We start from the raw sequence: 14,625 nt of genomic DNA, 5'->3' as shown, positions 1-14,625 counted from the left end.
ATCAAACTTTGTTAATGGATGAATCTTGGTTAGTGAGAATTTTTGCCTGTTCTGCAATGTATCAGAAGAGCGATTCTAGGCCCATGGGCCTCTTGTTAAAGTGTGTATCAGAGACCCACATATTTTGTGCCTTTCAAAATTATGAAAGTATAATGAAGCGAACTTATTGTGACGTCACAATAAACTTCGTCTACTTATGGAAAGTGTACGAGGCTGCCCAAGGGGTAAATATGATGGGGAGATATGATGTTTGAGAGGGAGATATGAAGTTTTGTCATCCCTGGCACGTGACTGTATAGACCAATCAGATTATGCATTGCATATAATTCTCATACCGAGGTATAATAAATATTTATGTGTCCTGCTTTAAATGATATTAGGTGACAATACATACCAGAAATATTTCACACTAGACCTAATGTTATAAAATTTCATAATCTATTTGCAACCAAAAATGAAAAATTACTTTTAAAATTGTGTAAATACATACAATTAATTACCGAGAGAGTAAACCCTCCCGGTTAACTGTAGATGTAGTCTATTATTGTATTTATTCATTATCAAGATTGTGATATATATTTATATGAATTACTTGTGCATGCATGATTATTGTTTTTGAATGCTTGTTTAGCGAATGAGAAAAATAAAACTTGGAAACTTGGTACGGTAATTCATATTCATCTGACCCATTGACTGGGATATTAAATGTGTCTACAACTGAAGCAAGGTTTTGAAGAATTTCGTCTTTTGAAAGGGCAGTTGGAGTATAGGTACGATTACCAAAAGTGGAATTAATACCAAGTTCGTTTAAAATACAATTGTAATAACGGGCCTTACAAACAAGGACAATGTTGTTACAAGCTTTGTCATCTGGAGCCAAAACATATTCCTCATGTAACCTATCTAATTCTTTTATCACTTCTGGTTTACTAACACAGAAGGATAGATGGTACGTATCTTTGTTTTCATATGTTTTATGTGGAATTTTGATATTCCTCTCATACTTTTAATCCATTCTGACAATGTATCAACTTCTTTTTCATATTTATCCCATCGTCTGGTATCATCCTCTGTCGCCAATATAAACTCTTCCTGTGTCTTTTAAATTTGTTTGAAATGATAGATTGTTGGATGTATTACTTTGTGACGACATGGTGAGTATGTACAAATCCTATACTTTTTTCATGAATAGGGTATAACAGATACCTCAGAGAGAGAGAGAGAGAGAGAGAGAGAGAGAGAGAGAGAGAGAGAGAGAGAGAGAGAGAGAGAGTCTTAAATAGAGCATATCCTATCTTTTGATACTCAATGCTACATACCAAGTCTGGTAACTGACACACCGCATTCAGAAGTTTAAAAAAAAATCCTTCCTTGATTGTTATCAATCATTGATAATTATTGGCTTGATGATTAGAAGTACAACGGCACGGTTACCCACCCATGAAGCTTGGACTTGGGGTGCACCAAGTTATTTGGTAAATGCAAAAATCTATTGTTCGAGGTGTGAAACATGTACGAAAGAGTCATTATTACGATTTAAGAGAGTCATAATCGAACGAGATAATTTTTGTTTCAGAAAGTCTTAATTTGGAGATGAAACGTCGGTAATACGACTTAAGAAAGTTAACGACTGGAAATGAAAGCAGAATGTAAATATTGGTAAATATAACAAACAAAAATGTTCTACATATAATGTATATTAATTAATGTTATACAAAGAGGGTTAAATATAGGCAATATCTGCCATCCAAGCCTCATCATCTACCGTGTTGTTACACGATAAGATATTGTTCAACCTATCAAAAATACCCATTTTAAGAATTTGATATTTGAAGATAGTGCTTTCACTTTTACTAAGACATGTACATTGTATCCACACACGCAACTCATAATCTTAAACAAAACCATAAAGGTAAACTTATGGATCAGAAAATATGCGGACATGCTATTCGTAAGAGATCTTCTATTCGTAAGAGATCTTACTTGCAATACTGAGAAAACTAATGAATATCAAAGCATAAAAGCATTCCATCACATTTTAAATACTAATGAATTAAAAGGTTACGGGGATGGAAAACCGACACCCAAATGACATGCAGGGACAGGGATGATAGCTTAATGAACAGTAGAAAATAGTGTGTATTTTGTATGCCAAATTAAAACTATAATTCTTCCAGAGACCCACAACACACACCCAGAGAGAACGGAATGTCCAATTATGAATTTCTGAAAATTACGTGGATATTCAAATTAAAAAAACCCAATGTTTTTGTAATAGAATGAAAACAAATCATGATGAAAGATATTTGATAAAAAAAATCAGACGCTTTGAAAATTAAGATGAAAGAAATTCATTTGCAGAAAGCAACAAGATCGACAGAGAGTGGAGAGTCAAGCTAACTAGAAAATTGAAATGCAAATGAGACACACAGATCTCATTATATTATGGAATGAAATATTACTTGACGGGTTGATTGATCTCATAAAGGAATTCCGGTTTGGTATGAAAGTCAACTGTGATTCTTCTATTAAAGTGACTAAAATGCAACCTCAACCATTTTTCTATTCTTATACACTGATAATAAAGACAGAAACTCGGAATGACGATTTCTTATCTCTCGGAATGACGATTTCTTATCTCGTTATTGCGAATAATCATGTAAAACTTATACGGTACCAATTTTGATGCACCAGATGCGCATTTCGACAAATAATGTTTCTTCAGTGATGCTCAACCGAAATGTTTGAAATCCGAAATAACTATGAAGTTTTAGAGCTAAATATAGCCAAAAACAGCGTGCCAAAAAAAGTGGAGCCAAATTCGTCCAAGGATAAGAGCTATGCATGAGGGAGATAATCCTCAATTTTGAAATGAATTTCTAAATTTTATAACAGCAATTAAATATACATCGTTTATAGTGTTATTACAATTTAAATCATCTTTAACATTTTGTACACCCTCCTAATTTTACCTCAATAGATAAATGAACTACACTTAACAAATGACATAATGTTTACATTTACACGAAAGCTTCCTGACATAGTACAGATTCAAGTTTTAAATTGTTAAAATAATGGCACCCGGGGTATGTTTTAGCCATAAAAGGGGGGTCAAATATATAGGGAAAATCTTTAAAAATCTTCTTCTCCAGAACCACTGGGCCAGAGAAGTTTAAAGCTTTCTGACATAGTGCATATTCAAGTTTGTTAAAATCATGGCCCCCAGGGGTAGGTTGTGGCCACTATAGGAGATCAAAATTTGCATACAAATATATAGATAAAATCTTTAGAAATCTTCTCCAGAACCACTGGGCCAGAAAAGTTTACATTTACTTGAAAGCTTCCTGACGTAGTACAGATGCAAGTTTGTAAACATCATGCACCCCCTCCCGAGGGTAAATTGAGGCCACAATAGGGATCAAAGTTTTACATGTGCATATATATTTATATGGAAAATCTTTGAATATGGGCCAATATGACTAAGGTGAGCGATGTGGCCTATGGGCCTCTTGTCTTAAAGATGGCTTCAAACACTTCAGGGTCTACAGTGATCACGAACACGGCTGACGACGGAGTCATAGATGTAGCCATATTCCCAGGTCCTGGTGGAGAAGAGTGCACACTTGGTATTGGACTGCGTGGACTTCACTGCCAGACAGCTGGGGTTTGCTTGACAGAGGCTGAAGCATTCATTACGATCAGCTACAGTATGTGACGAGATCATGTTGGGATCATCACCCTCTGTGTATGTTCCGATCTCACTCCAACAACCTGTAAATGTTAAGGGTTAATTCAAAGCATGAAACTACACACAGTTCCTTTAATTTGCCCCCCCCCCCTCAACCTCAAGGTCATGTTTAATCCTATTGATCGAAGGTCAGGAGCCCGTAATGTAAAGAGTACTTCAGTCTAGGACCGTTCTGAGGTAGGAGTAGAATTGTCAAACAATTCTTTACATATTATTTTTGACTACGGATTATTCCGTTTACCTGACCAAAACATTGCGGTCACGGCGGGTGTGACTGGTAAACAGCAATCGGCAATTCTCAGCTAACTCCGCTATGCTCCATACTGTTTAATAGTGTGCGAGGTACAAGTCACGCGAGGGGTTCCGAGTGAGTAAACAGGGGGTGCTTACTCATCCTGGGCATCTGATCCCACCACTTGTGTGTTTGTACTACTCTTAAATTGTATTCCTTATGGGAATTATGAAATTCATTACTGTTAGTTATTTTCACTTTTTCATTAGCAGTATACAATGTATATATAATTGTGCATCTAGTCTGGCTAATCTTTCGCCAGATATCGATTTATACATAACATTTACTAACCATTGTGGTACATTTTGACTTTTCATTAAAGCGATCAATAGAAATTATATAAATTCTTGACATTGGAAACTCATGCAGTCTTTTTACTGTTTTCTAAAAAAATATATCGTCACATTTATTTGTTTGATGCAGAAAATGAGCTTGAATTTCTTTCTCAGATTACTCAAGTAAAACTCGCTACCATGTTGAAATTGAAACAAAACCCTAAAACCCTGACGGTTGTTCTTATCCGGGAGTTCTGACCAAATCATTTCACAGCCAGGGGATCAGTTTCTACAAAGGAATGACATTTTCACAGTAGGTGCATTTGGCAAAGTATAAACAAGATTAAGTTATGTTTGGCCAAAGGGAAATGTTTTGTTTGTCGTAGAACGATTTAATCAGGAATACGCAAGACAAAATCCTGTACACGTCAATTTCATGTGACCACTGTACGGCCTGTCTCAGTCGTTGATTGATTATGTAATTCATTTCCTTTTTTTTTGTAAGTGCAGTGGGTGAAAACGGTTGTTACGCAGAACATAAAGATAATGGTAAATGATGTACGCCCCATTAAGTCGCCTTTTACAACAAACAAGGGGTACTGATGACCTATTCTAACCTGGATGCCTACGGGCTAATTACTAAATGAAACAGGAAATACACATACAATGTAATGTGAGCCGGGGGAAGCATGATCTAACATCCCGACCTGTGACACATCCAACAGCAATCCATATGAAACATTTTCTCACCATTTGATGTATGTGGCACATTTTAAACTCTTATAAATAATAATAAACATTATACTGGAGTTGTTGTCTTACATACTTTACAAAACACGGAGAGAGAAATCTGCAAATGTTCCGCCTTTATCCTGTCTTTGGTTCAAATGCTGTCTGACGTGTTTCATACCGATTGTTAGGTCGTTCTTGGCACCCTGATTTTGACTACGTATTACTCCGTTTACTTGATCAAGATATAGAGCTCATAGCAGGTGTGACCGGTCGACAGGGGATGTTTATGCCTCCGAGACACCTGATTCCACCTCTGGTATATTTAAGGGCCCGTGCTTCCCCAACTCTCTATTTTGTATTCCTTATAGGAGTTATGAGATTGATCACTGTTCGTTATATTCACCTTTATAGGAGTTATGAGATTTATCACTGTTCGTTATCTTCACCATTGAATAACAACACATGTCATGTACAGGGTGGGGTGATGTACTCAGAAAAGTCTACACCTTTGCACTTGATTACGAAAAAGTGTTGTCCATGTAGACAATTCAATACTGAAACGTCTGACGGATTTACATACATGTATCGGTTGTTGTGATCGCTACTACTAAAATTAAGTATGGAGATTTCTAAAAAAAATATTTCAAATGATTTTCTTATTGAGTTTTTGTCTGATTAAAACTGTTCGACAAATGAAGATATTTTATAACATCTTTTAATTCCATAGAACAGTTAATTTTGTTACACTATAAATATATATATCTGTAAGACCGGAATAAACTTTTTCCAGTATCTTGTAATTTCGGCAATGACTGGAGTTTTGGCGAGCAGCGACATCTATGGGTCGAATGGAAAGCACACACAATGTGTATATGCCTCCCGTTCTTTCGAAGCAAATCGTCTTTAAAACACACATTTATAAATTTATACATAATACAGTGCATACATGTATATGTACTTTCAACAGAGAGTGTGGTATGTGTTAAACTGCAATAATTCATGATCCTATCAAGTCAACAGGTTAAACATCTTGTGTTGATTTATTACGTTTTAACTAACACAGACTAAGTAACTGCAACACCCCAATTACATAATGTAATCCATAATAGGCGAGAATTTCTGGTAGTTTATATCTAATCTAACCAGTGATATTTTATTATTTAGATTCTCTGTTAGCCTTTTAGCTATTGTGTGAAAGACGAAGATAACGATATACTATAGTATTACGATGTAAATCTATTAATTCCCCTTGCTAGGGTTATAGACTTCACCTTCGTTTTCATTGGTTATAGACTTCACCTTCGTTTTCATTGGTTATAGACTTCACCTTCGTTTTCATTGGTTATAGACTTCACCTTCGTTTTCATTGTTTATAGACTTCACCTTCGTTTTTATTGGTTCTGTTTCAATTGGTTTTACACGCTGTATATTTTGTGGTTCAATACTAATCCGCGGGGATACCGGTACATGGACGAACTTTTACTTTATTTTTAAGTCATATCTAAATGTCATTCTCTTGAGGTTTCTTATCATTCTAGAACTTTATTTTATTTGTAATATAACAAGCATTATGAGAGTATTACATGGCAATACATAGTCCCCTATCGGTCGCAAAAATTACTGGACCCCAACAATATTCAAAGTTCATTATGGAGGTAATGGTAAAAGGGAAAATTGGGGAACCAAAATAGGAATGGTTGAAAGTCAACTACTATTCATGTACAAAGACTAGAGCAGGAAAAAAGACAAATTTATAATTGTATTGCTTATAGGAGTTATGAGATTGATCACTGTTCGTTATCTTCACCTTGCATTTAGGTCTTTAACCAAGTAGATGGACTGTGAAATGTAGGTGATCATGACTTATTTAGCTACCTTGTTGTATTGCTATGCTAGAAGTTTTAATGAGTGTAGTATTCTTTTCTATATAAATAAGAAACTTGGATGTAAACTTTAAGCTGGTGTGGATGTGATTCCACCAGTTCTTATCAACTTTGTAGAGGTGAATTAAGAATGTACCAATTATCAAATGAATATCTGCAAGCACAATAAAAAAATATCCAGAAAACTGACAATTCTGGCTATTTTTCAAAGTCCAAGAGCCATGACTTAGTGTAAAATCAACGGACCGAGACGAAATTCGAACTTGATCTGTAACATTATAGGGCAAAGCAATGTTCCAAATATGAAATACATATATACAAAAACAGAGAAAATAGTGCGTGGAAAACAAATTTACAAGACTAACGGACAGACAGACTGACGGACGAACGGAGTGCAAATCTAAAGTCCCCTTCGACTTTCTTCGACAGGGGACTAAAGTGACTGAAAAAGGTGACGATAACGAACAGTGATCAATTTCAGTAATCTATAAATCATACAGAATCGAGAACATTAAAACATGGACCCAATGAAGAGAGAGCAACAAAGTCTTAAACCATATTTAAAAAACATTTTGACTGAAGGTTCGTCAAACAGGAAATCAACAGTTTAAAATCCGTGATTCCTGTGAGTTTTTCAAGACTACATTTCTCATCGCCCTCAATACGTATTTCCTGGGGGATCTTAGTTTATGGAAATCGAATAAAACAATCTAAGGGAAATTTGTTACACTTCTTTATTAAAAATTTATTCAATACGTAAAACGAAAGGAAAATCTTCACCTTGACAGTTTGTCCTGTCCACCTTGGACATTTTCCACGTAGAGCCCTCTCCTACAGGACAAACGGAACACTTCAACTGACCACTCGCCGGTTGGTATTCACCTGTTGGGCAAAGGTGACAGCCGGTGCCATTAAAGAAATTTCCTTTAGGACAACCTGTAAATTAAAAATACCTAGAGAACAGAACTAATCGTTTTAAATCTATCGGAGGTGAAATATTGTACTTCAAGCTTACCCTGTGGGAAGTTAAATATACAATTCAAAGTTACCTGTGGGAAGTTAAATATACAATTCAAAGTTACATGTGGGAAGTTAAATATACAATTCAAAGTTACCTGTGGGAAGTTAAATATACAATTCAAAGTTACCTGTGGGAAGTTAAATATACAATTCAAAGTTACCTGTGGGAAGTTAAATATACAATTCAAAGTTACCTGTGGGAAATTAAATATACAATTCAAAGTTACCTGTGGGATGTTATACATTGTAATTCAAGCTTACCTGTGGGGTCAAACTGACAGGATGTCTTCCCGGATGACAATTCTAAACACATTTTACCAACCCCACATGTTGTAGTTTTACAGCTAATCCCCAAATCCTATAATATACAAAAGAAACACAATCCCATAAATATACAAACGAAATATAATCCTATAAGTATGCAAAACAAACATTCCATTTTGACTCTGCTAAGGTATCATATGGCATTTTATTACATTTTCAACAGTGAAATGAAAAGTGAAGACAACGAACAGTGATCAATCTCATGACTCTTGTAAAGAATACACCATTTCAATCTCATAATTCTTACAAAGAATACAAAACTTTAAAGAGTTGGGAAAACACGGACCCCTGGATATACCAGAGGTGGGATCAGGTGCCATGAAGGGGTACACATCCCCTGTCGACCGGTCACACTCACCGTGAGCCCTATATCGTCATATTTAACTTTTTAAGCCTCGCTGCACTCGGAGATAATGTTATATGATACCCTCTTGAGTCTCAGGTTCATCACATAGAATGGACCTCATACTTAACATAAATGATGCTTGGAGTAATCTTATAAATATTTAAACTACTTGATATAATCTAATGATTATACACACCAAACCTAATCTTGTAATCACACAAAATGAACATTATCTTATAAACATACAAAACAAACACTGTCTTATGAATATATTAACCCAATGATAAAGTTACAATAGATGTGGATTTTAAAATTCCTAAACATCGCGCATAATATTTACAGATTGGAAACCTTTACAGGTACTTCATGTCTTAGGAATGAATCATTTACCTAAGTATATATACATTTCACACCCTGTGTCTATTACACCAGGTATGTTTTCTTCTGTTCGTGTGTCTAGTCTATTAAATATTTTGTATTTTAAATAAAACTGATATAGATTTGCTTATTCTTAGTTACTATGCTGACCTCAGTTTGATATCAGTTTGTGTCGTTTTCATGCATTTATTGTTTTTTGTTTCTCAGTTTGTCTATCCACCTCAATCTGTCTATTTAGGCTAGCTTACACTTCTGTCCACGTGTCTATTTAGGTTAGCTTACACTTACTTCTGTCCACGTGTCTATTTAGGTTAGCTTACACTTCTGTCCACGTGTCTATTTAGGTTAGCTTACATTTACTTCTGTCCACGTGTCTATTTAGGTTAGCTTACACTTCTGTCCACGTGTCTATTTAGGTTAGCTTACACTTACTTCTGTCCACGTGTCTATTTAGGTTAGCTTATACTTCTGTCCACGTGTCTATTTAAGTTAGCTTACACTTACTTCTGTCCACGTGTCTATTTAGGTTAGCTTACACTTCTGTCCACGTGTCTATTTAGGTTAACTTACACTTACTTCTGTCCACGTGTCTATTTAGGCTAGCTTACACTTACTTCTGTCCACGTGTCTATTTAGGCTAGCTTACACTTACTTCTGTCCACGTGTCTATATAGGTTAGGTTACACTTACTTCTATCCACGTGTCTATTTAGGTTAGGTTACACTTACTTCTGTCCACGTCTCTATTTAGGTTAGATTACACTTACTTCTGTCCACATGTCTATTTAGGTCAGCTTACACTTACTTCTGTCCACGTGTCTATTTAGGTTAGCTTACACTTCTGTCCACGTGTCTATTTAGGCTAGCTTACACTTACTTCTGTCCACGTGTCTATTTAGGTTAGGTTACACTTACTTCTGTCCACGTGTCTATTTAGGTCAGCTTACACTTACTTCTGTCCACGTATTTATTTAGGTTAGCTTACACTTACTTCTGTCCACGTGTCTATTTAGGTTAGCTTACACTTACTTCTGTCCACGTGTCTATTTAGGTTAGGTTACACTTACTTCTATCCACGTATTTATTTAGGTTAGCTTACACTTACTTCTGTCCACGTGTCTATTTAGGTTAGCTTACACTTACTTCTGTCCACGTGTCTATTTAGGTTAGCTTACACTTACTTCTGTCCACGTGTCTATTTAGGTTAGGTTACACTTACTTCTGTCCACGTATTTATTTAGGTTAGCTTACACTTACTTTTGTCCACGTGTCTATTTAGGTTAGCTTACACTTACTTCTGTCCACGTGTCTATTTAGGTTAGCTTACACTTCTGTCCACGTATTTATTTAGGTTAGCTTACACTTACTTCTGTCCACGTGTCTATTTAGGTTAGCTTACACCTACTTCTGTCCACGTGTCTATTTAGGTTAGCTTACACTTACTTCTGTCCACGTGTCTATTTAGGTTAGCTTACACTTACTTCTGTCCACGTGTCTATTTAGGTTAGCTTACACTTACTTCTGTCCACGTGTCTATTTAGGTTAGGTTACACTTACTTCTGTCCACGTGTCTATTTAGGTCAGCTTACACTTACTTCTGTCCACGTATTTATTTAGGTTAGCTTACACATCTGTCCACGTGTCTATTTAGGTTAGCTTACACTTCTGTCCACGTGTCTATTTAGGTTAGCTTACACTTCTGTCCACGTGTCTATTTAGGTTAGCTTACACTTACTTCTGTCCACGTGTCTATTTAGGTTAGCTTACACTTCTGTCCACGTGTCTATTTAGGTTAGCTTACACTTACTTCTGTCCACGTGTCTATTTAGGCTAGCTTACACTTCAGTCCACGTGTCTATATAGGTTAGCTTACACTTACTTCTGTCCACATGTCTATTTAGGTTAGTTTACACTTACTTCTGTCCACGTGTCTATTTAGGTCAGCTTACACTTACTTCTGTCCACGTGTCTATTTAGGTTAGCTTACACTTACTTCTGTCCACGTATTTATTTAGGTTAGCTAACACTTACTTCTGTCCACGTGTCTATTTAGGTTAGGTTACACTTACTTCTGTCCACGTATTTATTTAGGTTAGCTTACACTTACTTCTGTCCACGTGTCTATTTAGGTTAGGTTACACTTACTTCTGTCCACGTGTCTATTTAGGTTAGCTTACACTTACTTCTGTCCACGTGTCTATTTAGGTTAGCTTACACTTACTTCTGTCCACGTGTCTATTTAGGTTAGCTTACACTTACTTCTGTCCACGTGTCTATTTAGGTTAGCGTACACTTACTTCTGTCGACGTGTCTATTTAGGTCAGCTTACACTTACTTCTGTCCACGTGTCTATCTAGGTTAGCTTACACTTACTTCTGTTCATGTGTCTATTTAGGTTAGGTTACACTTACTTCTGTCCACGTGTCTATTTAGGTCAGCTTACACTTACTTCTGTCCACGTGTCTATTTAGGTTAGGTTACACTTACTTCTGTCCACGTGTCTATTTAGGTTAGCTTACACTTACTTCTGTCCACGTGTCTATTTAGGTCAGCTTACACTTACTTCTGTCCACGTGTCTATTTAGGTTAGCTTACACTTACTTCTGTCCACGTGTCTATTTCGCTGTAGGTATACCCCTCTTTGGTTTTCAGTTTGTCTGGAACAGCTTTGGAATCGGTGTCCAGTAGATGACATAACAGGTGCTTTTTCTGGTAATTAAAGGACACGCACTGTCCCTTGCGTTTTATACACAGTCTAGCACATCCTTTTAATCCGATAATATCATAAGTAGCCAGCGCAGAAATGTCTAAATACTGGTTACGTACAAGAATTCCAACTGCATTAACATCCCAAATAGATAAAAAGAGCATCATATAATTTTCAAACTTTCCCAACATTTTTCGCATGTGTTGAAAATCTCCGCCTTTCTTCGTGAGCAAGTTCCTGAAGAAAACTCGATATTAAATACGAATGCTTCATGAATATATCTATAGATCAACAAGAACAATAAGTGATATGGATTTTCACAGCGATACACATTGATGAAAAATAAAATTTTAGAGTTTCTAATTATATGAACTAGACATTGAAGAGAATTTACATAGTAAGACTGAGAGATCTCAAAAGTTTAGTAAACACTGTTCTATCGTTTTAATTTAAATGATCTTTTTATGATACTGTTGGAGAACTGTAAATCAAGGATTTATTGTGTTAAACTAGGTACATTCGAAGTAAGTACACAGAATATTTGAATAATCTTTTTGTACAATGTGTTTATACTTATAAAGAAAAATTTGCTTATGAGAGTAAGTATTCTATGCAATGATTGTTGGCAAACAGTTGTCATTGTTCAATACTTGTCTCTCTGTCCTTGTATGGTAGGTGTGATTAACATGATGAGCCAGTTGGCTTGGAGTATTTTAAAAAGAATCAAAATCGTTAAGTATTCGTTGAATTCTTTGAAAGGTGGTAACGCACCATGCTATTGACTATGCTCATTATTAGTTAAAATGACCAGGATATTTACCTGCATCAAGTGTTTAGATAGATGCGGTGTAACTATGAACTCCGAATACCGATATGCAAACACATTAACTTAATTTGAATATCAAATTCACACTTATTATATTTCGATAATTACTCCATACATGAGAGAGATTTATATTTCTATGCCACATTACATAATAGAGCTTAGTCCTACATTCAAAGAAGATGATATGTAGACATTTTAAAACGACTAGTGAGTAATGTATGTTTTTTGAAACTGTTAATCAGAACGACTTCCCTTTGAAGAAAAACCTGAGCAAGACGTGCCTATGTGGTGTATATTAGTTCGTATATGAAAGGTGAGGAACAGTAGCCAATCTCGTATAAACAATACAGATAGACAGCTGGGTAAACACGGACCCCTGGACATACCAGAGATGGGGTCAGGTGCTTAGGAGGAGTAAGTACCCCTAAATACCCCTATCAACAAGTCACACCCACCCTGAGCCACATATCTTGATGGGTAAATGGAGTACTCCATAGTCAAAATAGGAATGCAAAATACTGCCTCAATTGGCATGATACATTTTAGACAACAATTGGCCCAATAACAGATTTTTATTGGTAAATTAGATCGTTATAACGACCATAGATTTTGCGAAATGCTGACTTTAAATGGGACTGTTGAGACCCCTGTAACATCATCTTATTTGTCAGTAGCCTGCTTCCATTTAAAAATGATCATACGCAAGCACAAGCATAAACGACATATGTGATAATGGAATATTGCTACATAAATATGGGGAGTTGACAATGGAAAAGCTGAAATAATCCCGGATTTCGTAAAGTTGAGTTGTAAGTTTACTTTAGAAACACTTAAAGGGACTGGTTCACGATTTTTCCTTTTTTTTATGTTAAACATTAAAAATATAACTGATGTAATGTTGACAGCCACACTTTTGACCATCTGAACGCACGAATAAAAGCAATATTTTAGCCTTAAATCTGTGTGATGTAAACAGAGACTCGAGTCTATTGATGTAAACGAACAAACCAGTGAAACATTAATTTTGTAAATCAAAGCATCTTAAGTTTACAAAGTTACAAATTTTAACTTTTAAATGCCACAATTTACCCCAAAAATACTTGAAATGTGAAAGGTATAATAAACTTAGAATCCATCCTCGCGGTTAGAATAAGTCCTCAGTACCCAATCTCTACCCAGAGTTATCGTTCCTTACACTCACTTGCACCTCTGTTAACGTCTCAAAATAAGCAATGTTATTCCACATGTAAATCCACGTTTTTTACGGCTAATAAAACTAAGAACTATTTTATAAAATATCGGGAAAATGTAGAACAAGCAACTAGTTGTAGATTTTTTTCCATTACTATATATTCTTCATGTACCTATGTATAGGCCTGGTGCAATAGAACTACCCAATATCCACGTTTCAACCCAAATCAATGCTTCTTGTATCACAAAAAGACTTGACATCTGCTCAATATTTATTTATTTACGTATATTTTTGTAACTGAAGTCAAAACCATACTTTATTTGAGCATACGTGCCATTTTACAAAAATCTTGTAAAATCCTTGAGACGTTGACAGAGGTGTAAGTGAGAGCAAGGAACGACAACTCTGGGTAGAGATTGCCTCAGTACCCCTTGCTTGTTGTAAGAGACGACTAAATGGGGCGGTCCTTCGGATGAGACCGCAAAAACCGAGGCCCCGTGTCACAGCACGATGAAGATCCCTCCCTGCTCAAAGGCCGTAAGCGCCGAGCACATGCCCAAATTTTGTAGCCCTTCACCGGTAATGGTGACGTCTCCATATGAGTGAAAGATTCTCAAGCGGGTCGTTAAACGATGTTCAATCAATCAATAAACTTAGATCAATATACATTATATTTCTTTTGAAATTTCGTTAACAATAACATACCGCAATCTTTGTTTACAAAACAAATAATAAACTCTCTAAAATGAGCTTCTGTGATAATGTATAACCTTAATTTATATGTGAAATCTTGTAAACACATTAGACATTCATGGCACACTGATTTTGACTACGGATAACTCCGTTTACCTGATCAGGATATAGGGCTCACGGCAGGTGTGACCGGTCGACAGGGTATGTTTA

At 35.9% G+C, this 14,625-nt stretch overlaps 1 protein-coding gene across 1 annotated transcript; it reads right to left on the bottom strand.

Annotated features, from left to right (window-relative positions):
* Nucleotides 1–2,905: 2,905 nt before the first annotated feature.
* On the bottom strand, nucleotides 2,906–14,593 carry LOC125678537 (uncharacterized). Its single transcript, XM_048917078.2, has 4 exons — nucleotides 11,599–14,593; nucleotides 8,212–8,308; nucleotides 7,711–7,866; nucleotides 2,906–3,771 (listed from the first exon to the last, which is right to left on the bottom strand). Exons 1-4 carry the CDS (start codon nucleotides 11,902–11,904, stop codon nucleotides 3,536–3,538), a joined length of 795 nt encoding a protein of 264 aa, XP_048773035.2. The 5' UTR covers nucleotides 11,905–14,593; the 3' UTR covers nucleotides 2,906–3,535.
* Nucleotides 14,594–14,625: the final 32 nt, after the last annotated feature.

This window comes from Ostrea edulis, chromosome 2 (assembly GCF_947568905.1).
Source record: "Ostrea edulis chromosome 2, xbOstEdul1.1, whole genome shotgun sequence".
NCBI classification, from domain to species: Eukaryota; Metazoa; Mollusca; class Bivalvia; order Ostreida; family Ostreidae; genus Ostrea; species Ostrea edulis.
This window is presented reverse-complemented; position numbering and strand designations above follow the sequence as displayed.